The sequence below is a fragment of the Leptidea sinapis genome, chromosome 35 (assembly GCF_905404315.1).
Source record: "Leptidea sinapis chromosome 35, ilLepSina1.1, whole genome shotgun sequence".
Classification (NCBI taxonomy): Eukaryota; Metazoa; Arthropoda; class Insecta; order Lepidoptera; family Pieridae; genus Leptidea; species Leptidea sinapis.
In genome coordinates, this window is record NC_066299.1 from 7,166,860 (window position 1) to 7,193,201 (window position 26,342).

Consider the following 26,342-nt stretch of genomic DNA (forward strand, 5'->3'; position numbering starts at 1 on the left):
CGATTGGCGACGAAGTATAATCCGGCTAAGTTTAGATTTCGGCTATCTCCCATTTTAATAATATTACAATCGCCATCTGTCAGTCTATCAACGTTTTATACAATCGAGTGAATCGCTTTTTGCTTAGAAAGTTTCGCTACGCTGAATAAATTATGTCTAAAGCACAGATCGCACAGATACTATTATGACTTAAAATTTGCGCAGAGTATGGAAATAATAATGTACAAACTAGATAAATTATGCGTTATAATTAGCAGGCCCAAAAAAGATCCTCGCTAATGGCAAGTGTGATCTTACATATTGAGGATCAAATACAATCTTTACGTGAAAATTTTAATATATATTTTTTTAATATAATATATATCCCTATATACCATCGCGGACTTTTTTGCAGACCTATTTAAGGTGTACAATACTGTACCTGGTGCATTATTTCGATCTACTCGTATGTCGTATGGTTCAGCCAGCGTTTGCAATGCAAGCGCAAAAAAATGTGTTTATTGACGACATAACATTACAAACCTCTAAAATAATCAGTGATTTTCTACTATATTATGCATGTTTTATACGTTACATCATCTTAAATCATTCTATCTATTAAAAACCGATTCAATTCGACTCAAGTGTTTTTTTCATTAGTTAACAAGTTAACAAGAATTTGCCTAAGTCGTGATAGTAACATAAAATTATTTATTTTGAATTACATTATTTAGAACTTTATAGAAGGTAGCCAAATCATTATCTATGTCAATAGATGAGATAAGTAAATGCCATTTGATATTGTTAAGTTCTTCCTAACATTTTTTAAAGTTGCACTTCCTAAAATAATGTCTGACTACTATGACAATATTCAAGTACTTACTGGTTTAGAAATACCATGATTCACACTGACCTCAAAGGCAGGATGGTGTACATCTTCTCGAGACAAGGTTTGAGATGGCTCAAGAGATACGGAAATTTGGCGGGAGAAAAATAGATCAAGCGTTTGATTTCTTCTATTTTTAATATAATTATGTTGATTAAGGTTGCCAATTGACATTAAGTCCATTATAAATCTAACTCGTGTATACATAATTGCAAAATTAGACTCTATAGTTTTTGACACATTATCTATATACCAGTTTAGATTGGGCGTATTGAAATAATCTAGTAAAATTAAGGACTCATCTTTGTTTGATGGAATATCATTAGTTTTATGATTAAACATTTTTAACTTTTCTATAGATAGGTCCGGCGGCAGATATTCAAGACCTAATTTAATATTTATGGTTTTGTGCTTGTCGTCACTTTTAGTAACAAGATTAAGCCAAATACATTCCGAATCTGGAACCCTATTGGCTACAAAACATTTTTTCATAGCAACAAATACCCCTCCACCAGTAATTTTATGACTAGTGTTAACATCACGATCTCTTCTGAAAATATTGTAACGATCGTCTAAGAACTCATTATCCCTGATAGAAGAGTTCAGATTAGTCTCGATTAAGCAGATGACATCATAGTTGTTATTTAAAACATTTATATAAAAATCATATAGATTAGTTTTAAATCTGTTTACATTCTGATAATAAATTAATATTATGTTAAAAACTATATTAAAGACTATAAAATAGATATAAAAATAAAATAAAGTTATACGTGCCCAACGTGCAATATTAAAAAGAGCATATAATAAGCCGTGGCGATATTCAACAGACTCCCTCTACTCAGAGCTAAACCATTTTCGAATAAGACAATTATTTATCTCCTCTACATTACTTAAATTCCACAAAACTGCAAAAAACAGGCACGTGTTTCTCATAGGGCGCTAATATGGGATCGCCCAAGAGTGTTTTCCTCCTTTGCTCGAAGAACATATTATTTCCTGGGGCCTTACCTGTACAGTAAATTATACAAACAAAATAGGAGTTCTATAGATAAGACCAAACGCAGTTATAAAAAAGTAATATTTGATTGGTTAAAAGTTTTAAATTACAATGATACAGAAAAACTTTATATGTACTAAACTAAAAAACAATAATTTTTATTATTATACCAACGTTAGCAATTTTCTTTTCTTACTTAGCACAAACACATACACACACATACTTCCATACACACACATAAACGCAAATTTATTTTATTTTTATTTTGTACTATTATAGGGGAAGAGACTGGACCTCACGACACAGGGAATCCTAGTGTGAGGCCAGAATACTTGTAAAATTAAAGTTACTTACTTTAAACCAACGTATACTTTGTAAATGTATGTAACTAATATGGTACTGCAATAAATTATTCTTATTCTGATAATTAATGAAATGCTTTTGAGCTTATCTAAGCTGTTAATATTAATAGCTGGAGAGTGTTCGTCCTTTCTCATGTATATCTTACCGATTTGACCTACACATACTTAAAATTCAGAACTCTTGAGGCTTTTCTTGCTTCCATATGCAGATGTTTAGTTTCAGGTGAAAGATTTTCAGCGACATATATTAGCTTTCTTTCTCCTAAAATACCAAGATCCAAAGAACTAAGCATACCCTTTGGGCTAGTTTTATTATATCTATGAACCGCTGATAAAATTAAATCACGATGTTTCGGTGTCATAAGAGTAACTAGAATATTGCGAGGACGATCAGATACAGTCCGCCTTATTACAAAAAACTTAGAAAGACCTGGTTTAAACCCAGACTTTAAAGTCTTGGTTTATCTTAAGTACAGTGGTTTAAACTTGTCCTTATTACAAAACATAAAATATAAACCATGGACTGCTTAGTCCGCGATTTGAACCATGGTCTCAGTTACGACCACAGATTATATTATAAATCATTCGTTCACAATGATTTCATTCGATCGTAACATTCCGTATGCAACAAAAACAAATCCCTTTTGTTATTTAATTGGCGACTGATATTTAGGATGACAAAAAATAATAGGAATTTATATAAATCGAACAAAGATAATTAATTGCATGATCGATGATAGCATTTTTTTATAATTGTCACCTTAACACGATGATAAAATCCCTCGTGACGTAAAACGGAATGACTTTCCCGCGCGATATTCGAATCCATTTTGATAAACAAAACTCGCAAGTTCAGCAAAAATTTCTTGAAAATAAATAGGTATATAGTTTGGAAGTGTTTTAATCCAGTTGCTAATTGTTCCAAAAAAAAGTGTAGTATGGATCAACAAAAGAAAAGACGTGCGGTAAATTGGACAGCTGAAGAAAAAGTAAGTAAAATAGTTCATCTACTAGGTAATAGTGATATGATTTCAGGCATTTGTGTTGTGTTAATCTTAATTTTAAATGTTTAAAGAATTATTACGCGAATTAATATCCAATTCGCGACAAAAGTACAGTCAACACGAAAAAAGCCAGTGAATGGAAGAACATAGCAACAAGGTAATAAGTATTTTGTTTCTATAGTGATAGTAACCTGTAATGAGTTGTAAATGTAGTGTTAATATGTAATTTAAAAATACTCATGCAATGCAAAATTTTCCCTTTCTAAGAATGAATGAACTCACGGGAAAGAATAGACGAGAAGAGGAAATAAAACTGGCCTGTAAGAGGATGAAGCTTGTGACCAAAGCACGCCTTAGCACATACAGGCAACAAACCTTGCAAACAGGTGGTGGTGAAAAGCCCTCAGGATGACTTGATGATTATGGCAATTGCACCTCATGATTTTGTCATAGAAGTTAACAACTACGATAGTGATGCAGTGCCAGCAACTATAACACTCATTTAATTAGGTAGTACTGTAAAACAGAGTTGAAAAAAAAATGCATGTATAATTCTCAGCATAACTTTATTAATCAATATGTAATATCCATTAGGTAGAATTAGACCACTAACACCAACAGGATATTCAAATAGAAGCTGGAAATAGCATAGAAGCAGTAGCTGGTCCTAGCACACCAATTGACTCAAAAATTGTAAATACAGAACCCTATTATAAAAGAGTTACAACAATAGATAAAGATAAAAACAAATATTTAAAATTTCGAATACATATTTAAATTCTAACAAAATATGATTAAGAGAATAATGTTGTATATATTGTTGTAGACATTTCAATAATAATAGTATTTTCTAGGAACCTTAGAAATAAATAACAGAACTACTCCAAGAAATCAAAATTTTTTTGGTTTTACAGAAATGAAGTATTACAAAAAAGCATAGTGGAAAGCAATATAAAGAGACACTTAGAAATATTAGAGGTTGAGCATGAATATACAATTAGAATTGCTAAATTAAAAATAAGAAAACTAGAGTTAGAAGTAAATTTATTAGAAAATCAGAAAAGCTTGGGTAATAACTAAATACTGAGTTTAAATTTATATAAAATTTTGGAGCTCAATTATTGAATACAATCATTTGTATAATATGTTTTTAAGTGTTTTAATTTAATTTCAGTAGAACCTAAATTTCATCTCAAATATTTATATTTAAACAATCGACACTCATATGGAACCCAATAACAATAGTTGCTAGCATCTCAATGATGACATGATAAAAGTAAGTAAACTATAGTGAAAACACCAGTTCGAATGTAATGTTTTGAGTTTTATTATATTATTCATATTTTAATAACCCCCATTTTCTTTTTCAGATTTACCATCACAGAGCTGTTTAAAGATTAATTAGTTGTGTATAAATGTAAATACAATGTTGTTTATAATTATTATAATAATATATTATTCACTAAAAGTGTGTTTGTATGAACTGCCTCCTTCTCATATTACCACATACACTATTTTCCACTGGCAAAACTACCTACTGTTCTGGATGAATCAGCCTGATTTATATCAAAATTCTGGAAATAAATCTTCTTGCATATAAATTGCAAAATTGTATGTAGAACAGCACATGCCACAATAATCTTTCTGGAGGTTTCAATGTCACCAAATAATCCCCTTACAACAACAAACAACGGAATCTTGCTTCCACAAACCAAAATATCTCTGTATTGTATTCCTGGTGTGAATATGTGCATGGTTGTACTTTTCTTCTTGAGGTTTTGTAGGGTTGAGTAAAGGTGTAATTAAATATGGTGTGCATGCATAACCACTGTCTCCCAACAATAGCCCTAAAAATGCAACAGCCTCAAAATGTTGTTTCATGCAACTCTCTAAATACTCTAGAGTCATGAACACTACCATGCCACCTTCAACAATATTTATACATTTAATGATGACTAATAAACTTAAAAATATGAGCTTAAGCTAATATTTTAATAAATATATATTTTTTTTAAATATTGAATGAATAGTAAAACTACAAAAGTAATAAACCTTTCGATAAAAGAAAAATATGTAATTTATTATTATATTGTAATACAACAAGTTTAATTAAGAATTAAATAATAATACCTATACATTAATTGATGGAAATCCTTTCCTATAAATATACAGTTGAACTTACTACAATTATTATATGTGTACAGTCAATTGCACCAATTACTATTAGAAAATTTGCTATATTGCGAAACTTTCGCATCGATTCCTCTTGTTCTTCTAATGAAGTGGGCATTTTTATATATCTATGGGATATCCTTGCTAATACTGCATGTCCTACTAAGGGTTGTGAGACTCCATGCAAGTTATGTGTCTTCTTGAATCTGTTCAAATAATATAAGAAACATTGTTTGAAAAAAACTCAATACTTACTCAATTACTAGATTGTGGTGTTCATACCTATATTACAAATTTAATACTCCCCTAGGGTCGTGAGATAACTGGTATTTTACTCAATTTATAATTTTTGTGGCAAAACGTTTTGTAAGCCTTATACTTTTTCAAAAATCTCCCTCACACAGTCCCTCAAAAGGGTTTACTCGAATACGATGTCTGATAGATCTGTGTGCCATCACAAATGACTCCGCAACTTCCATATCCTCAATATCATTTAAGTCAATGTAGTAAATATCCATTTTCAAATAATAAACAACAAAATTATAAATTTATTCTAACCTCGAAACAACGAATTTGACGTTACGTAAAGGACTACAATGAAAAACCATCGTAAAACCAGGGATTGCAAAGGTTTATCTTTAGAGCATAGATAGGTCTATGGTTTAACTCTAAAACGTGTTTTGTAATAAGACTTTTACTTAGGCCATGGTTTAAATATGATTTAGACCTGGTTTTTTAGATGGTCCGTGTTTTGTAATAAGGCGGAGTATGTTTATACTGTGTGTGTACGTTTTATACTGTGTAGCGTAATTTTTTTGTGAGAAACCCTTTGACTTACAAATGTATTGTTTTTTCTAGATATCTTTGTTATGAATGTAATATGAACTTATTTTAGGGCCCGCAAATATTTTGCAACTTAACGTGGCTGTGCGAGCCAAGAATATTTGAGGAATTTTGCGACAAACACAAAATTTTTTGTTGTATATAAAGTATTTATCATTAAATTACTAAACAGTACTTGATACCTACCTATGTGATAATAACAATTCAAATTATCTATTGTACAAATATTTTTGTCTGTGGTTTAACTTTTGATGTGGCTGCCAGGCACATAAGACTTATTTGTATTTCATAATTTAAAATTATGAATGAGATATTATTTCATATTAAAAATACATTTATGAACCCGAGTGAATATAAAATATTAGTAGGCACTGAGGGTATTGAAATTAAATTAAGTATCAATCTATCACTGCGTAAAATACAACAGCAAAAAGGTTTTATATCTTCTTAACAGAGTTACACATGGATAGGTGTATTGTTTGTAAACGTCTAAACAATAAATGAAAGTTAGACAAGCTACACAATTGCTTAGTACATCGGTATAATATATATAATATATATGAAAATTTCGTAGATAGATAAATGAGATAACTAACACGCATTTGATATTTTCAATAACCAATGCATGCCAGGTTATAAGAAACATTTGACCACTGTCATGCAGAATCTTCTGGAAGTGTCGGAGATACAGGTACAGGTCAATGTGAACAGCTCAATTCCTTGTGCGAATATTACCGCTTTCTTTCATCTAAAGTTTAATGAAAAGCTACTTTCTCACCACCATGACGATTGGCATTCATACACGCTATTTATAACTTAGGTCCTAGAGAATCATTGAGAGCGAAATTCAAAGAAATTAACATATTGACTGTTGCTTCTCAATATATTCTTGATAATGTAATGTATGTTCATAGGCACATAAGTGAATTTGCCAGAAACTGTCATAATGTTAACACCAGGAACAAACATAAACAAATGATGCCTACTACTCGGCTAAGTCGAGTTAGTAATTCTTTTGTGGGGCGATGTATATGCTTTTACAACAAGATCCCAGAAAATGTTCAAAACAAAAGTATTACGTTATTCAAAAGAATTGTTAAAAAACGTTTGTGTGGTAAAGGTTACTATAACATAAATGACTTTCTTAATGATACCACAGGTTGGGAATGGAGTGATCGCCCTCAGACTATTAAATAATAAGTTTAATTGTACAATATTACTTTGTAAACATATTTAATCGATGAAAAAAAAAGCCCGCTGAGTTTGTTGCGCCCATTCTTCTCAGGTCTGAGGCATTCATTTTGGAATGGGTGGTAGTTTTTTGACTTTCAATAAGTGATTTCACATCCTATTTTGAATAAAAATATTTGAATTTGAATTTACACTAAGTGATTTTATTAATATTTTATGAAACAATACGATGATACAATAGTACTACTGTTATTAGTTCCTTGTTATGCATATCAAAGTTACTTTTTTGGATTGTTACACGTACTATCAGTATGCATCCCTCTTCATTATTGATTATTTCAACTCGTAATTTCTTAGTTTTGCAGGTTTTTTGGTTTATTTTATGTCGTTGTCAAGAACGTCGAGCAAATGAAGAGAATACGAAGATGATTCTGTGTTATTTTTTCTTAGCTCGGGTGTAATAGGCGTGTGGTGCGAGTGCGTGTGAGAGCGGGTTCCGGGTGAATGTTGAGCGGGCAGTCAGGGAAGAACTATCAAGCGAGGTGGTTGTGTCGCACGCACATGCCGGGAACATAACGTTATTATGGAAACTAATATAGCAGTGAAGTAGAGTAAAAGCTTTGTGAAGTGAAACTGTCGTGTTAAACTCTACAACAATGGACAACCACAAAGATGCTGACCATATGACCAACCTTTCCCCGTCATATATTTGTTACGAATTTATTTAATTCTTATGGGTTACTTTATGGAAAGTGATAACAGCCATCCATACTATATTGCGACACTAGAGGAATATTAAGAACGTTGCAGGACTTTTTTGAAGGCAGCCATATCGTATCGTCTTAGAAACTCCACGCAAGGAAGCTCATTCGATAGTTGATGCGAGATTTCCTTATTGGAGGACCCTTTAAGGAAAACAAACTAACTCTCATGTGGTTGAGCGATTGAGGCCTTATTAAGAGAAGACCAAACCTTCACGCCTAATGTCCCTGCTAAATTGGGAAATAAGGTACATAGGCACAACTTGAATATACCTGAATGCAATAATCAAAGACTGTCAAAAGAATAGATTAGCTTAGATTAAGAATTGGTCTCCGCTGCGCTCCAACTAGATACCGCCACTACCTAAGAACAATAGCTTTTTTAATACGGCAACTATTAGATGTGTGTTTGTGGCAATTTGACATTCAATGGCATCTTTCCAATTTTGTAACATACGCTTCGTGTTGTTTTACATTGATATTCATAAAATACCAAATACTTACTGATGATATGTAATCCCAGTGTCTTTCTTATTTGTTCTAGTATTATTTTTACAAAGTTTTTCACGCAAGCCGGCATTTTAGTTTCAATTATTAAAAAAGTTTAACAGAACATGTGGCACGTTAACGTCACACAGACTGGTTCAAGAACGCCCACTTAGGCGTAGTATTAGTTGCCGCATTTTGATCTAATCTAATCTAAGATTATTAATAAGTGTAACTCAAGTTGTTTGAGTAATACAGATAACAGCTAATGAGTAACCAATGTAAGTTGTGTATATACTTCGATAGATAGATTTTTTTAATTTAGTAAATAATTGATGTTAGAATAAATAAGCTAACCTTACTAACTCCTTGAAAATATTATATTTCTCTCATCATCTTCAGTCGATTGAAAAGGAAGGTAGTACAACCATTGATGTACAGTAGTACAAAGCTTTTCTCTTTCCTTGGCTCGAATTGGCGGACGATGAGATAACGGTTGTACGTCGGAAATGGGTAAATATTTCAAAAATACCAAATTTGGCACAGACTACATTTATTGAATTACAGTCAACTAATACAGGTACAGCTTAAACATTATAGTGCTAACTTCTGCTTTTGTTCTAGCATCAAGGAAATTGCCTTTTTGAATCTGTTCTTCGAATTGTTGTTATTTGAATCATCACTGAGTAGAATGAATCCATTAAATAAGACGTCAAACATGAAGAAATAACCAACAGCAAATTATCTATCCTATTAATGTGACAGCTGTTCCGCTTGATGTATTTTGAAAAGGAGGAGACACGTGTGAAAAATGACGCAATGTTTTTTCTACTTCCACTAACAACTCCTACAAGAACTCCTTTCTCTTTTTCATTAGGGTCACCTGTACTTGAACACACTAGCGGCCCGCCAGAATCACCCTAAAATCAAATAAATTTGATATTTTGTTCATTTTTTTAAATTTAATACACACACACGCACGGGCAAACGGCTCACGTGATATAAAGTGAAAAACCAGTCGCCATGGACATTCACATTACCAGATATCAAGAGATGCGTGTTTTTCTATAAGTGGGAGAGTCACGCTGCCGTCTTATGACGTGAGCACAATCGGGCCAGACTCGTCCGGGTTAATTACCACACTCGCACAGAATACCGGCGTGAAGTATGTTTCGCATAGGTTAGTGTCGAGGACCGGAGGCCATCCCTTCCCCCCCCCCCCACACAAATTACGAGAGCGGTCCGTAAAAAGATATTACCCCAGGAGGGTACCAGCTCTACCAGAGCCGGAGAATCCCTCCCCGAGCACTCTCGCTCGGGCCGCCCTTCGTATTCTGGGGTGGGCACAGAACCGCGCATGACCGAGGACAAACGAGGCAGTAACACCACGGCACCCCGCTCCACGCTCAACGTGGACTTTTGCAATATCAGGGGAATTCACTCCAATTTAATCGCCGTCCACCACCACCTTGAGACGGCGCAGCCGGCCTTGTGTTTCCTTACGGAGACGCAGATATCTCGACCTAGCGATACGTCATATTTAACGTACCCCGGGTACAAAATTGAGCACAACTTTTTGCCTCATGCCGGGGTATGTGTGTACGTTAGGGAGGATATCTGCTGTCGCCGTCTCGGCAATTTTGAGGGTAGGGACCTGTCTACTCTCTGGCTCCGCGTATATTTAGACGACCGCGTCCGTATCTATGCGTGTGTCTACAGGTCCCATAGTGGTAACGCAGAAACCGATCATCTCATGGGCTGCGTTCAAGCAGCAATTGACGTCGTGCTTGCACAGATCCCCTCCGCTGAAATTGTGGTCTTGGGTGATTTCAACGGGCACAATGCCGAATGGCTTGGATCACGTACCACAGACTACGCAGGGCGATCTGTGCATAATTTTGCATTGGCGTATGGTCTGTCGCAATTGGTTGAGTCGCCAACGCGGCTCCCGGATGTGGATAGCCACATGCCGTCCTTATTAGATCTTCTGCTGACTACACATCCCGATGGTTACCAGGTCTTTGTCGACGCCCCTCTCGGAACGTCCGACCATTGCCTGGTCAGGAGTGTAGTGCCTATCCGACGCCAACGTCGCAGACCACCAGCGACCCGCCGCGTTTGGCACTACAAGTCAGCAGATTGGGATAGGATGCGTTCCTTTTTTGCATCCTACCCTTGGGGCAAGGTTTGTTTCCCTTCGGATGATCCTTGTGCCTGCGCCTTTGCAGTAGGCGATGTGATACTGCAGGGCATGGATATTTTTATACCAAGCTCTGTAGTACAGATCGGTGGCAGATCACAGCCCTGGTTCGATGCGTCAGTTAAAGCAGCATCTGACTGCAAAAAACAGGCGTATCGAACTTGGGTTGCGGCGCTGGGCACAAAGGATCCGAACTGCAAAGTTCTTAAGAGGAAATATAACCGTGCCTCCAGATTTTTTAAGCGGCAAATCGCCCGTGCGAAGTCTAAGCACGTCGTCAAAATCGGCGAGCAGCTTTCCAGTTACCCGACCGGAACACGCAAGTTCTGGTCGTTGTCGAAAGCTGCTCTTGGTAACTTCAACCAGCCGTCCATGCCGCCGTTGCACATGAGGAATGACACCCTGGCCCATACGGCAAAAGAGAAAGCCGAGCTCCTGTGCGCTCTTTTCGCCTCCAACTCGACTCTTGACGACAACGGAAAAACACCGCCGACCATCCCGCGGTGTCAGAGCTCTATGCCTGAAGTACAGTTCAGACAGAAAACTGTTAGGCGAGCTCTGTTTTCGTTGGACGTCAGGAAGTCGAGTGGGCCGGATGGCATTTCTCCAATCGTGCTTAGAACGTGTGCCCCTGAGTTGACGCCGGTGCTAACGCGTTTATTCCGGCACTCTTATTCCAAAGGCGTAGTCCCTGACTCATGGAAGTCAGCCCTTGTCCATCCGATCCAAAAAAAAGGAGACAGTTCGGATCCGGCGAACTACAGGCCTATTGCTATCACCTCCCTGCTCTCCAAAATCATGGAGAGCATAATTAGCCACCAGCTTTTAGTATACCTAGAGGGTCACCAGTTGATCAACGACCAACAGTACGGCTTTCGCCATGGACGGTCGGCAGGTGATCTTCTGGTATACCTAACACATAGATGGGCGGCGGCTATTGAAAGCAAGGGGGAAGGCCTGGCAGTTAGCCTGGATATAGCGAAGGCCTTTGATCGTGTATGGCACAAGGCGCTCCTCTCAAAACTTCCATCATTTTGCTTCCCGAGAGCTTGTGCAAGTGGACCTCCAGCTTCCTCACTGGGCGTAGCATACAGGTCGTTGTCGACGGATATTGCTCGAACCCGAAGCCCGTGAATGCTGGAGTGCCCCAAGGCTGTGTGCTATCTCCTACGCTGTTTCTTCTGCATATCAATGATATGTTGGACACCTCCAACATACATTGCTATGCAGATGACAGCACTGGTGATGCCGTATACACGGGCCATGCAGGTCTCTCTCGGGAAATCGTCGACCAGTGCCGGGAGAAACTTGTGTCTTCTATCGAGTCCTCTCTCGAGAAGGTCGCGAAATGGAGTAAATTGAACCTTGTCCAATTTAACCCCCATAAGACTCAAGTTTGCGCGTTTACCACCAAAAAAACCCCATTTGTCGTATCACCGCTCTTCGAGAACACTTCTCTTAAAGCCGCGCCTAGTATCGGAATACTGGGTCTCGAAATCTCGAGCGATTGCCAATTCCGTGGCCATCTGGAGGGCAAAGCCAAATTGGCTTCGAAGAAGCTGGGCGTCATCAATAGAGCACGGCAATACTTCAAGCCGGCCCACATTCTAGCGCTCTACAAAGCGCAGGTCCGGCCACACATGGAGTATTGCTGTCATCTCTGGTCTGGTGCACCCCAGTATCTGCTCGATCCATTTGACCGCGTGCAACGTAGAGCAGCTCGAATTGTCGGGGACTCAGTGCTCTGTGAACGGCTGGATCACTTGGCGTTGCGTAGAGACGTCGCTTCATTGTGTGTCTTCTACCGCATTTATCACGGGGAGTGTTCCGAAGAGCTGTTTAACCTGATTCCTGCCGCCGAATTTCACCATCGCACGACACGCCACAAGTTAGGATATCATCCCCACCATCTGGATGTGTGGCGGTCCTCCACTGTGCGGTTTTCAAGAAGCTTTCTCCCTCGTACTACAAGGTGTGGAATGAGCTTCCTTGTGCGGTGTTTCGGGGACGATACGACATGGTTGCCTTCAAAAAAAGCGCGTACACCTTCCTTAAAGGCCGGCAACGCTCTTGTGATTCCTCTGGTGTTGCAAGAGAATGTGGGCGGCGGTGATCACTTAACACCAGGTGACCCGTTCGCTCGTTTGTCCTCCTATTCCATAAAAAAAAAAAAAACAGTTAAGTGGGGGTTCACGTGATCGGGTGAGGTGAGGCAACCGCCCATGGACACCCATAACACCAGATTTCAAGACATGCGTTTGTCGACCTTAAACATGGGAGTACCATCTTGAAGTAGTGTATTTTTATTCCGTGGTGCCATTTGAAGTAGAGTAAGGGAGGGGTTAGGCCTCCGTATAGCCCACAGACCGAACGATGTTATGTCCGGCAAAGCCGCTTTTTCACGTTGGTTTTAAGTGGGAGAGTGGTATTTCTTCACAACGCAACATGGCACTACCACTCATAAAATTCGTGGAATTCCAGATGTGATGCGAAATGTAAAAATTACATCGAAGCTCTGGCTTTAAGACTAGAAGTTTCATATAAAGATTACTTATAAATTGATTACTTAGAAATGATAACGATTAAGTCAAGCTATTGAATATCAAATTAGGTAAGAACATAAATTTAAAACAACGGCTCGATAGTCACCTTAAGATACGTAAATATTAAATATCAAGTTAGCTGCAGCCATCACTGTACCATCATATCGTAAGAGTAAAACTCTATTACAAAAATAATGTTTAATGTCAAATATAGGGTAACAATTAGCCGATATTTTTTTATAGAGTGATTAGAAATTAAATCTGTTTTTACCAACCTTTCCAGTACTGGTATTAGCCCTTGAAGTGCAAACGAAATTCGCCATATTTCGGCGAAATATAATGTTGCATATTTGTATAGGAAACATATCCAAATGTGCCAGGAGCAATAGTTGTGACCTTTTCTAAAAGTATAATTATAATTATATGGCATTCTTATAAGTTGTCTTTAATTAGTTTGACAAATAGTGCTGAGCTACTGATCTTGCATCGTTAAATAAAATAATTTTTAAAGGACTACTAGAACGTGTGTAATTGTCACTATGTTCTTACATTAAGATTATGCGTGATGCGTGATTATAAGACCCCCTGAAAACGAGCTGTGAAAAGATCACAAATCATCGGGTTAAATAAAATAATAATAAAAATGTAACATTCTCGCAAAAACCCAATGTACAGTTACGATTAGAATAAAATATAAAATAAGCCTTTATTGCTGTTCTCAAATATTTTAAATGAAATTTTATTTTAGTAAAACATAATAATACATTTATGTTCTTATTTATAATATAACCTTAAATCTAAGTTATCGATGTTACGTTAAACAGCTTGTCTTCCGCCAAAAGCCTCCTCTAAAGATTTCCGGTCCTCTTTGTGGATCTATATAGGCCTAGCGACTTTTTTGACTTCATATTCTCAACAATTAGTTTATCGCACTGCTTTTGCACTATGATCTGCTGGTTGTCGGAACAATAGCTCTAACTTTTGAGGGAACTCAGAGAATAGAAATAGATAATCTGCAAAGCGTAGGTCACTTAATTTCTCGCCGCTTATATTGAGTCCACTTTCAGTCCAATCTAAATCCCTGAAGATTTTCTCCAGAACTGCTGAGAATAGTTTGGGTAAGATAGTGTCTCCTTGTTGGACTTCTTGCTCTATAGGGAACTCTTCTCCTATTATTTCCAATCTAATTTGCGCGGTACTTGTGGAATAACATTTTCAGAATCTTCATATATTTTTCTTCGCTTCCCAGATATACTTGTGTACTAAGGAATCAAAGGCCTTGTTAAAATCTACGAAACCAAAATAATAGTTTTTATTGTATTCTTTGTATTTTGTCCAAGGACATGTATGTGATCTATTGTCGAAAAATTGTTTCGGAAATCAGCTTGTTCTTTACGGCGATTTTTGTCAAATGTAGTGGAGATGCGAAATAATAATATTTTAGCAAAAAAAATATATATATTCGAACTGATTGGAGGGTAATTTCCTTTGGTTTGCTTTTCGCTTTTTTCTCCTTTTTTATGTATCAGTATTATAGTAGATTGTGTCTATTCATCGGGAATATTTTCAGTCCAGAATTTCATTAGTTCGGGAACAATTTCGGGTAAATACGATTTGAGTAATTCATTTTAAATTTGTTCAGAGCTTAGAGTCTGTCTGCTTTCAGTGAATTAATTAATTAAATTGTTTTTTAATATTTTTTAAAAACAGACTTAGGGGTTTTTGATTTTTCCCCTTTTACTTGTGATGTTTTCGGTAGACTACCATTTTTTGAGTCTGTCCAATTCTGTAAAGGCCTTCTTTCTTCCCCCATATTTTCCGATATGTTCTTTCAAAATAGATTGTCGTACTGCTTTCTGATCCTTTCTAATATTCTTGTTTATCTCTTTACTTATTTTTGATATCTAATTGCATCTAGTTGCAATTATTACATGCGCTTTAATGCTTTAAAAAGTATTTTATTTAAATGTGTAACACTCGCGTTAATAAAGAATTTACAAGAGTACGAGTAGAATAGTGTTATGAGATTTAGAGAATCCAGGCGAGATAAAACAAAAAGAAAAGAATTAACCTTTCAACATATTACTTGGTATTAACATAGAATACCAATACATAGTTATGCTGGTATAATTTCAGAATTTTGTAGGTTGTCTGGTACAAAGTAGGGTTCAATAAACAGTTTTGACTACCATATTTTTAACCTCCAATCAAAATAAGAGTAATGTTAGTGTTAAAGTGTATATCGGTAAATCTATCCTATCTGATTTGCTACGAATAATTTTGTTTCGATAGATGTTGTGATTGAGATGATTCTTAGCTATAGTAGAATTTAGTCGGCGTCCATAAATATTTTATTATTCTGCTATATTTCAAACTAAGTAATGCAAAAATGTTTTATTTGATTATATACCGCTAATTATTGTGAATAGAGTTAGTAAAACTCGGGTTACAACAGCTATCATAGTGTCAATTCCAAGTGGATTCGTATCCGAATCGTATATGCATTGATTATGCAAACAAAGTTAGAAGTTGATATTAAGTCAAACTTACCGTTGGAGACGTACGCCCATAGCCCGATACAAGACATTTGCCGTAATAGTTAACATATTTAACTGCAATTGGTATTTCGTTCACGTTGTTGTTGTAAATAAATGGTAAATATGTAAACTGCAATGGTACAATAGGATGTGATTAAAAATAAGGCTGTATAAAATTGACAGATTTTGCTCTAAAAGCAAAAGGATTCCCAAGGACGGAAAGGAAATGATTAACATGATATTGTAACCCAACATTTATGTTCTTAGTTTTTTAGTTTGTCATAAATAATTTTCAATAGCTGTTTAGCTTGGAGACTACCCCTAGCTGTAATGGAATGGAATATTTGATTAATTGTTGAAATATAGAAGACGTGCGACAAGTAACAGTCAAGATGACTGACACTGACATCTCGAGGTTCAACAGCTGTCATCCAGCGTTCATCTGTCAAAATATTTCGAGCAGTTTCAGCGAGTACTTCAAAATTTAAGCTGTTAACAATAAAACAATTTATTTTTTAAAGTGATATCCCTCATTTCTGGATAATTATACAAATTAAATTTGTTACAAAATTTATGAACTATGCGGGACTTGAACCCGTGACATCTCGGGATCTATCCGGGTTTGTGACCCGAGGCAACTATTTTAGTGCCACATGGCTCGTATATCGTGGTATGTCTTGTTCAACTCTTGGACGGAACCTGAGAGGTCGCATGTTCGAGTCCCGCATTGTACATAAATAATGGTTACAATTTTAATTTGTTAACATTATCATTTAAGCTACTCGACAAGTAATGCCCAGTCTAAGAAACTAACCAAAATTGCAATATCATAATTAGGAAATTTGTATTTGGCTGGATATGTAACATTTTTTAATTTTCTCCACTGTGATGTCGATGGTTTATTCAAAGTTCCGGAATTTCTTAGACTGCCTGCGACAGCATATATACGTGAAAGTGATCGTTTTCTGAAAAATATACAAGATTAAAAGAATTTGTTATAAAACTTACGGACTCGCATAATTTTTTTATTATTACACTCACGGCTTGGCTCCTCCACACCACCTTTCGCATAAATTTCCTTTTTTTGTAAAACAGTGAGCAGCGGAAATAATTTTGTTTGGCGCTATAATTGTTCCTCCACAAAATGTAAAGTATCTATTTTTTTTGCTCCTTATCTTGAATCCAACCTAAAAATGTTAATTGATAACAAAGTTTTTGGCGTGAATCTATTTAATTTAACAAATTACAAGCAATTTATTTCAAATTTTTTTTTCACCCCCAACCTCATAGTTTTAACCTGTTCCTACATATTATTTAAATTAAATATATTTTTGAAACTTTTGTTTCTTTTATGTATCCATTCATTTGCATATTTGTGCGTGCATCACGTAGATTAAAATGATGCGTTCATTCGTTTAACATTTCGCGATTCAGTCTCATCAAAATGAACCGCAAAATCTTATAAAGATATTATTGTTGCGTAGCAACGCTGCAACGTAAATGACGAGAGTGTCAAACTTCAAGACATTGTTAATTTCAACGGCTCCGTCAGCAATACTCATAGCTCAGCGGAAAAGTGTTGGAATGGGGAAATCATTTTAAAAATAGAACAGTTCCGGGGGTATATAATCCGTACTAAGCGTGGCCTACGGCAGTTATAGTTCTGACTCGAAAGTGTAAAGAAGAAGAAGAAGAAAAGAAGAAGTAGTGAAAAGTGGAAGTGTTCCAAGAACAAGAAGATAGAAGAGACTTAGTGTTCGGTGCGGTGTGACGCGTTGATGGTACTGCCGCCCACAAGAGGAACAGCGGCAGACCGGCGATGTGAAAATCATTAAAAAGTGAACGCAAATAAAAGACTCTTTCCTATAAGCGGAGTATTATTTCCAATCCCTGACCCACCCCCGTGTCATTATTATTTTAATTTATTAAGAAACTTCAAAGCGTCGAATGCCATGTTGCGTAACAAGTGCCGTATGTTGGTTTTTTTTTATGGAAAAGGAGGACAAACAAGCGAACGGGTCACGTCTTGGTGTTAAGTGATAACCGCCGCCAATATTCTCTAGCAACACCAGAGGAATCACAGGAGTGTTGCCGGCCTTTAAGGAAGGTGTACGCGCTTTTTTTGAGGATAAACGTGTCCGTCCTAGGGCGGTGTTTCCGGGACTATCGTCCCGCTTTGTAGTACGTGTAAAAAAGCTTCTTGAAAACCGCACTGTGGAGGACACATCCAGATGGTGGGGATGATATCCTAATTTGTAGCGTGTCGTGCGAATGTGGAATTCGGCAACAGGAATCAGGTGAAACAGCTCCTCGGAACAACAGCGGTAAAGCGAATGAGATAGAAATTATCCCCATAGAAAACTTCTCTTACATGCAAAATTTCAATTTTTTATTTTAAACTTTCTCAGATAAAAAAAAAACTAAGCTTGTCATTGTTTTATAACGAAGTGTGCAAGCAAAGTAGAAATTGTATGGAGAAAAGTATAATTTGCATGTTTTTCTGTATATTTTTACAGCTTTTAATTTCAGATGGAACAATTTCTTCTTAAACCATTTTGTGGACAATAATGAATTTGTATAAAAGCATTTCCGTCTTTCACCAATAGCTTTATTTTCCTTCCAATAATTTATACCACTGCAATTTTTCATATGAAATCCAATGAATTGAGTATAATCATATCAATAATAATAAAGCCCGAATCACTTCTCAAAGGATTACTTGTGATGAGATAAGTTTGAAAATTTTTTGGTGGATGTAAACAGTATAGTAGCGAATAAAGGTTAAGTTGAACGTAAAATATAATACGATAACAATATTATAAAGCAACCAAATAATCGAAACCTCATTAAAATTGCTAAAGTTGTTGATAATAATATGTTTGATGCTATTGTTTCTAAATATCTTCAAGTACATTATTTTAATCATGCCTTTTGTGCCGATGAAAAAGAATATTAAACCAAATGAAAAGTCACTTATATCCAATGCAATCACTCAAAGAATTACAACAATCATATTAAATTTAAAAGTTGTTAAACAAGTACCTGGTACGGTACATCTCCAAGTTTAGCCGGCCATCCGTTGTATACTCGTGGTACAAAACCATTAATTTTGTTATGGTCGTATGTTGTATTCAAATGCGAAGAGCTTATTAAAAATAGTAAAGTAACACATGAAAATTTTAACATATTTGGGAACTTAAAACTAAAATATGGTGACTGGTTGACGTTGCATTACAAAGAGTTGCATTACATGAAATGCAACGTCAACCAGTAACCATATAACACAGAAGTAGTTTTATAAAATTTTCAGAATTAGAAGCATAGAGAAACGATTATATTTTTTAAATAAACAATTAAAGTTAGTGGACAATGATGGCATCAAAAAAAATTGATTATTTATTATCACTGCACAAAATACAACAGCAAACACCTGTTTGCTAAATACCTATTTATCTTGCTAAAAAGTTACACAAGCATTTATATTGATTGTTAAACTTAAAGATACACAATTGCCTAGTACATCTATTACAATTATTACTAGTATATATTCCAAAATGAGAAAATTTTTGTTGATAGATAAATAAAGCGTTTGTAATATATTATTATATATAGCTGATATAATATGTATGTACCAGGATATAAGATATTGACACATACTCTTACACAAATTATCTTGCCCCAAACTAGGCATAGCCTGTACTATGGGTGCAAGACTACGATATATTTAATACAATAAGCTTACATTAACATAGATAAATACAAATAAACATCCATGACTCGGAAACAAACATTCATATTCATCATATAAATGATTGTACCTACCTGGATTCGAACCCGGGACCTCTAGCTCAGTAGGCAGGGTCACTATAATAATTAATTCAGATATAATTGACCGCTGCCAAGCAGAAGCTGTCGGAGATAACAATGTGAACGACTCAATTCTTTGCGAATAATACCTCTTTCTATTATGTTTAGTGCAATAAAAAGGTGTTTACACACCATTTGAATGATTGGCATTCATACACAAAGTGATTTGGTTATGAAACAATACGATGATACAATAATACAGCTGTTATTAGTTACTTTTTTACTTGTTATGCATATTACCTGATTTGGATTATTACAATATGAACTATCAACATGCGTACTTCATCATTATTGATTAGTACTCGTAATTTGTTTACTTTTTGTCAAGAATCTATTTAATTCAAGACAAACGAAAGTATATTATAATACTAATATACTATATATTTTTAATATTATTTTTATATGTAGATGATGTATTAGTGTCATTATTGGATTTCTGAATAGTTAATAAATAAATAACTTTACTTACTCCTTCACTTGAAAATGTTATACTTCTAGCATCATCTGAATCGAAGCTACGAGGGTTTGAAAAGGAAGGTGTACTACCTTCCTTTGGACCAATGGAATACAATAGAAAAACTCGTCCTTTGGCTCGTATTAGCGGACGATAGGTTAACGATTGTACTGGTGGGTAGCTAAATGGGTTGTGGGTGTTTCAAACAAACTAAATTTGTCACAGACTAAATTTAATAAAGAACAATCAACTAATACAGATACAGCTTAAACATTAGACAAACTTCTGCCTTTGTTCTAGTATCAAGCAAATTGCCTTTTTGAATCTGTTCTTCTATTTGAATCATCGCTAAGTAGAATTAATCCATTTAAAAAGACGTCAAACATGATGAAATAACCAACATCAAAGTATCTATCCTATTAATGTGACAGCTGTTCCGCTGGATGTATTTCGCGAAGAAGGAGACACGTGTGAAGAATGATCCAGCGCGTCTTTGATTTCCACTCACAACTCCCACAAGAACTCCTTTCCCTTTTTCATTAGGATCACCTGTATTTGCACACACCAGCGGCCCGCCAGAATCACCCTAAAATCAAACAAGTTTTATATTTCTTTTTAATTGATAGTGCAAGAGGCTCACGTGAAGTAAAGTGGAAAACCAGTCGCCCATCAAGGTGGTCGACATTACCAGATACCAAAAGATGCGTTGCCCGACATTTAAGCTGGAAGTAGGCTCTAAGCTAGAAGGTCCTTGTTGTGACTGATGTAGAGTAAATATTTATTATTGTTTTAAAATGTACAAATAATAACGAGGCTTTGGATTTCATAGGTATTTTTGTAAATTTAAAAATTTATAAATTTAATCACGAAATCAATCTATTGCATAATAATTGGACGTTGTTCCTGAAAAACATTCCAAGCCACAAACATACATTTTAAGGAATTCGTGTTTAAAGTTTTATAAATATTAGTGTGTTCCATACATGTGAGTTGGGCTACTAAGTCATGATGTCACTTAAATTGTGACAGTAGTGCTGCCATTTTTTGTCCGTCCGTTAATATGAACCACGTGACCAGTTTTGTGTTCTTAACTCAATTTCGACATGATTGTGGTTTGGAACGTTTTTCTGGAATTACATCCAATTATAAGTTAGAAAAACATAGAAATTCAAAAACAACGGCTTGACAGTCAACCTAACGGTCGGCCTAGCGAAACCCTCTAAGAAAAAATGCGATTCACTCGATTGTATGAAACGTACAGTCATTGATAGATTGACAGATGACAGTTATAATCTTATAAAAAACGGAGTTAACCCAAATCCACTACGTTTTAGGCAATTGTTCGCTTTCATACTAAGCCGGATTTTACTTTGTCGCCAATCGCCATACTGTAATTACTACAATTTCAAACTTATATCAAATCACTGCACGTTGCATACTAAACTAAATTTCAATTTTTACTGAGGCAGTCCCGCCACATATGACGTAGTATTTAAATCCTCTTTACTGACGGTATGCAACTATTAAATAACAAATAAAAACACTGTTCTAAAAATAATGTACATAAAGAAAATAACAAACAATTTTAAACCGTTAATTTATAAGGATTAATTAGAAATGAACTCTCTTTTTACTAACCTTTCCAACATCGGTAAATACACTTGAAGTGCAAACGAACCTCTTCATATTCCGGCGAAATATAATATTGCATATTTGTATTGGAATCAATTCCAAATGTGCCAGGAGCAATTTTGATGACCTTGTCTAAAAGTACTATTAAATTTATATTATAAATTATATGGCACTCTTAAAAGTTGTTGTTTAATTCGTTTGACAAATAGCGCTGAGAATAGGATAGAACTAGAATCATCCAATAAAACACATTTAAAAGTATTATAATGCGCGTTATTGTAACTGTCTTTTAGCATTAGGTTTTTGCGTAAGGACTGAAATGTGCTCTAAAAATGTTACGAAAAGTTGGGTTAAATAAAAAAGCAAAATTTTTAAGCAAGAACCTAAATGTGTAACACTCGCGTTAATCAAATCAAATACTAGAACTTCTTCTTCAATATTATTGAATACCCCGTAGAATACTGTTATAAAATTTCAATTCAGGGTAGATAAGGTATAGTTAATAATTAAGTACCATATAACAATTAGTCTTGTACGTTTTTGTTTAATTTATTTATTTATTTCAGGGCCGTGAACTTCTTATTTTGTTACGGACTTTTTGTTTCGAAAGGTGTTTCATGATGGCTGATGATAGACTCATTTAGTCTAAGGTAAAGCAGACAGTTGTCGGCGGCTGCTATGTCCCCCCATATATATTCTTCCCCTATGTTTGAATCTAATTAATACATAGATGTTTGATCATTACTATGAATAATGTTTTTAAAATTCGGTTACTTGTAAGAAAAAAAATATTGTTTTAGTGTGAAGTCAAAACGACTCCTTCATAAATTTAGAGCAACCGTCATGGTGTCAAGTTCTAAAGGGATTTCTATCCCAATCGTATATGCATCGATTGGCAATATAAAGTTTTCTATTGAAAGTTTGTATTAAATTAACTTACCGTTGGAGACGTACGCCCATAGCCCGATGCAAGACATTTGCCTTGATAGTTGACATATTTGACTGCAATTGGTATTTCGTTCACGTAGTTGTTGTAAATAAATGGTAAATAAGTAAACTGTAAAGGTAAAATATATGATTGAAAAGTAGGCAGTATAAAATTGATAGATTTCCTCTCAAAGCAAAAGGATTCCCAAGGAAATAAAAATAGGAAATGCATAACGAGCTACCCCAAATATTAATGTTGTATGTTTTTTTACTTAAGGCATAAATAATTTTCAATAACTGTTTAGTATAGAGACTACCGCTAGCTCTAGTGGAATGGAATATTTGATTAATTACTAGCTGACCCACCAAACGTTGTATTGCCATGTATAGTTATAAAAAAAATCAAAATTTTAAATTTTTGGGGTATAAAAAACTGATGATATTCCGATTTTCAGACTTATCAAATATATCATACATAACATTTATCATACTACATTCGATTGTCATCTTGCAACAAATAAAATAAAAGATACAGATATTGCTAGAAGATGGAAGGACAGTTACTGTAGACTGGTAGGTCAATCTGGTCTGTAGCTGTTTGTCTGATGTCTTAACGAACGAACTGTTTAAAAACGAACTGTTGAATATTTGACTATGGCAGGTGTCAAGATAATGAGTCATCCGCCATACAGTCTTGACCTGGCGCCCTGCGACTCTTTATTCCCAAGAACTAAAGATAAAATTCGAGGTATTCGCTTTACGAGCCCTGAAGATGCGGTGGAAGCGTACGAAAATGCCATAGAAGAGTCTCTTCTTCTGCTTTTCTCAGTGGTTCCTTCGAATGCGACGATGTGTAGAGAGGAACGGAGATTACTTAGAAAAACAATAAAAGTATCGGCAACTTTCTATATTAAGCCGTTTTTCATTTTCTAAACATTTTCAGTGTTACCTAGGTATTAGATTGAAATATAGAATACGTGCGACAAGTAACGGTCAAGATAACTAACACTGACTTCTCGAGGGTTCAACAGCTGTCATCCAGCGTTCATCTGTCAAAATAACTCTTGAGCAGTTTCAGCGACTCCTTCAGCATTAAAGCTGTTAACACTAGCTATTAAAGCTAATCGATAGTTATTGGCTGGTCTGCGAAACTTACCAAAATTGCAATGTCATGATAAGGAAATTTGTATTTAGCTGGATATGTAACATTTTTTAATTTTCTCCACTGCGATGTCGATGTCCAAATTTCGTAATTACTAAGACTTCCTGCGACAGCATATATATGTGAAAGTGGTCGATTCCTGAAAAAAATGCAAGTTGTAACAATACAACATTGAAAGAAATTGTTACAAAACGTAAGGTCTCGCCACTGACATTTATAAATATCACTGGATAGATTGTTCCATATCTTTGACAGGATTTTTTGTGCCTATTTGAAGCGCCACTCGCGAGCATTCAGAGAACTAATTTTGACGTATAATACAAACGGCTGCGAAGGAATATACAATACTCTGAATAGTTTTCCTATTGATGTTTGTTTAGCTGCGGTTGTCATCGCTAGTTTTAGTACCGCAGACTCTCGCTACATGGCCAACAGAGCCAAAATGGCGAATATCAAACAGGCACAAAAGCACTTTGACAGCCACCAGTCCAGTGGTTTAAAGTAGAGGTCAGTGGGTCTCGCATAACTATTTATTGAACACTCACGAATTGCCTCCACAAAACTTTTCGCATACATTTTCGTCTTTTGTAAAACAGTGAGCAGCGGAAATAATTTTAGTTGGCGCTATAATTGTTCCTCCACAAAATGTAACGAATATATTTTTTTTGGTCCTTGTCTTGAATCCAACCTAAAAATGTTAATTGATAATAATGTTTTTTAAGGTGTCTGTATTTAATTTAAAAAATTACAAATTCAATATAATTTTAACATATACCTACATATTTAAATAAAATCGTTAATCTTAGAGGAACAGAAAAATAAATCATAGAAAGTAACACAATGTTATTTGAAATTTTTGTTTGCTTATCCATTTGTTTGTATATTTGTGAGTGCTTCGCGCAGAAGACACTATGATTATTAAGAAGCGTCCTTTCGTGTAATATTTCACTTATGTCTTATCAAAATCAAATCGAAGAATCTTAAGATATTTTTTTAAATTCATTTAGAAACTTCATAGCGTCGAGTGCCGTTTTTGTTTGTTAGTGGTGTGGTTGATAGCACAGTATGGCATTAAATTGCACGCAGGTCAGGAGACAAGGCAGTGATGCGATTCAGTGCCAACTTGTAATTTTATTGAGAATTGTGTATACCACTTTCCTTGGTGATCGGATGAACTATGAAATAGGTGAGAAATTATAGCGGAGTCTAGTTAGTTTCTAGAGCAATCTACGATAAAGCGGATAGGATAGAAATTGTCCCCATAGAAAACTACTCTTATATGCAAAATTTCAAATAATTCAATCAAAACTTTCTCAAATCAAAAAAAAAGTAATTGTTATTGTTGTATTAGCTCTGTTACTTTTATTAGCTACATTTAATTTAAGATAGAACAAAATATGAATTACGAATAATTTTTCTGAAACGATTTTCTGGACAATAATGACAAGTATGTCTTAATATAAGCATTTCCATCTTTCACCAATAGCTTTGTTTTCCAATAAATTGTATCACTGCAATTTTTCATATGAAATCCTATTAATTGAGTATGTTTACATCAATAGTGATAAATCCAGAAACACTTCTCAATGGATTACTAGTGATGAAATCAGTTTGAAGATTTTTTGGTGGATGTAAACAGTATAGTAGCGAATAGAGGTTTAGTTGAACGTAAAATATTATATGATAACAATATTAAAAAGCAACCACATATTCGAAACCTCAATGAAATTGGTAAAGTTATTGATAATAATATGTTTGATGCTATTGTTTCTCAATATCTGCAAATGCATTGTTTTAATCATGCCTTTTGTGCCGATGAAAAAGAATAATAAACCAAATGAAAAGTCAGTTATCTTTTTGGAATCCAATGCAATCACTTGAAGAATTATAACAATCATATTAAATTTAAAAAAAAATCAGCAAGTACCTGGTACGGTACATCTCCAAGTTTAGCCGGCCATCCATTGTATATTCGTGGTACAAAAGTACTTATTTTTTGAAAGTTTGTTGTATTCGAATCCGAAGAACTTATTGAAAATAGTAAAATAACACATGAAAATTTAAACATATTCAGGAAAGTACCTAACTTATAAACATGGTTACTGGTTGACGTTCCGTCAACTGGGTGTAGGTCATGAAACATAGAAATAATATTCAAAAATTTAACGAATACACAGAGATAATGGTACATAGAGAGGTAATTCTGTTAAATAATAAATTAAAAGGTGAAATGCGCCATAAAACTGAAGGAATTTTAATGGGGGATGCTGGCACAGGATATCAATCGCCATTAACAATGCAACGACTAGCGGCAATTCGTTTGTTGTACTTACTTT

General features: G+C 35.1%; 1 protein-coding gene and 1 long non-coding RNA gene across 5 annotated transcripts; both read right to left on the reverse strand.

The window, feature by feature from the left end:
• Positions 1–3,780: 3,780 nt before the first annotated feature.
• LOC126975288 (uncharacterized) lies at positions 3,781–6,002 on the reverse strand. Its single transcript, XR_007731678.1, has 2 exons — positions 5,659–6,002; positions 3,781–5,078 (listed from the first exon to the last, which is right to left on the reverse strand). It is a non-coding gene; the product is annotated as an uncharacterized LOC126975288 (long non-coding RNA).
• Positions 6,003–9,220: 3,218 nt separating this feature from the next.
• Positions 9,221–26,109, reverse strand: LOC126975226 (transmembrane protease serine 9-like). 4 transcript variants are annotated; one of them, XM_050823021.1, is made up of 6 exons: positions 25,934–26,109; positions 17,006–17,151; positions 16,779–16,929; positions 15,978–16,094; positions 13,703–13,828; positions 9,221–9,604 (listed from the first exon to the last, which is right to left on the reverse strand). In XM_050823021.1, the coding sequence occupies exons 1-6, from the start codon at positions 26,072–26,074 to the stop codon at positions 9,311–9,313; spliced, it is 975 nt and encodes a 324-aa protein (XP_050678978.1). In that variant the 5' UTR covers positions 26,075–26,109; the 3' UTR covers positions 9,221–9,310. The 4 variants fall into 4 exon arrangements, with proteins under 4 accessions (XP_050678978.1, XP_050678979.1, XP_050678977.1 ...); XM_050823022.1 differs by lacking the exons at positions 15,978–16,094; positions 16,779–16,929; positions 17,006–17,151 and adding exons at positions 22,858–22,974; positions 24,001–24,145; positions 24,552–24,694; XM_050823020.1 differs by lacking the exon at positions 25,934–26,109 and adding an exon at positions 19,007–19,188.
• Positions 26,110–26,342: the final 233 nt, after the last annotated feature.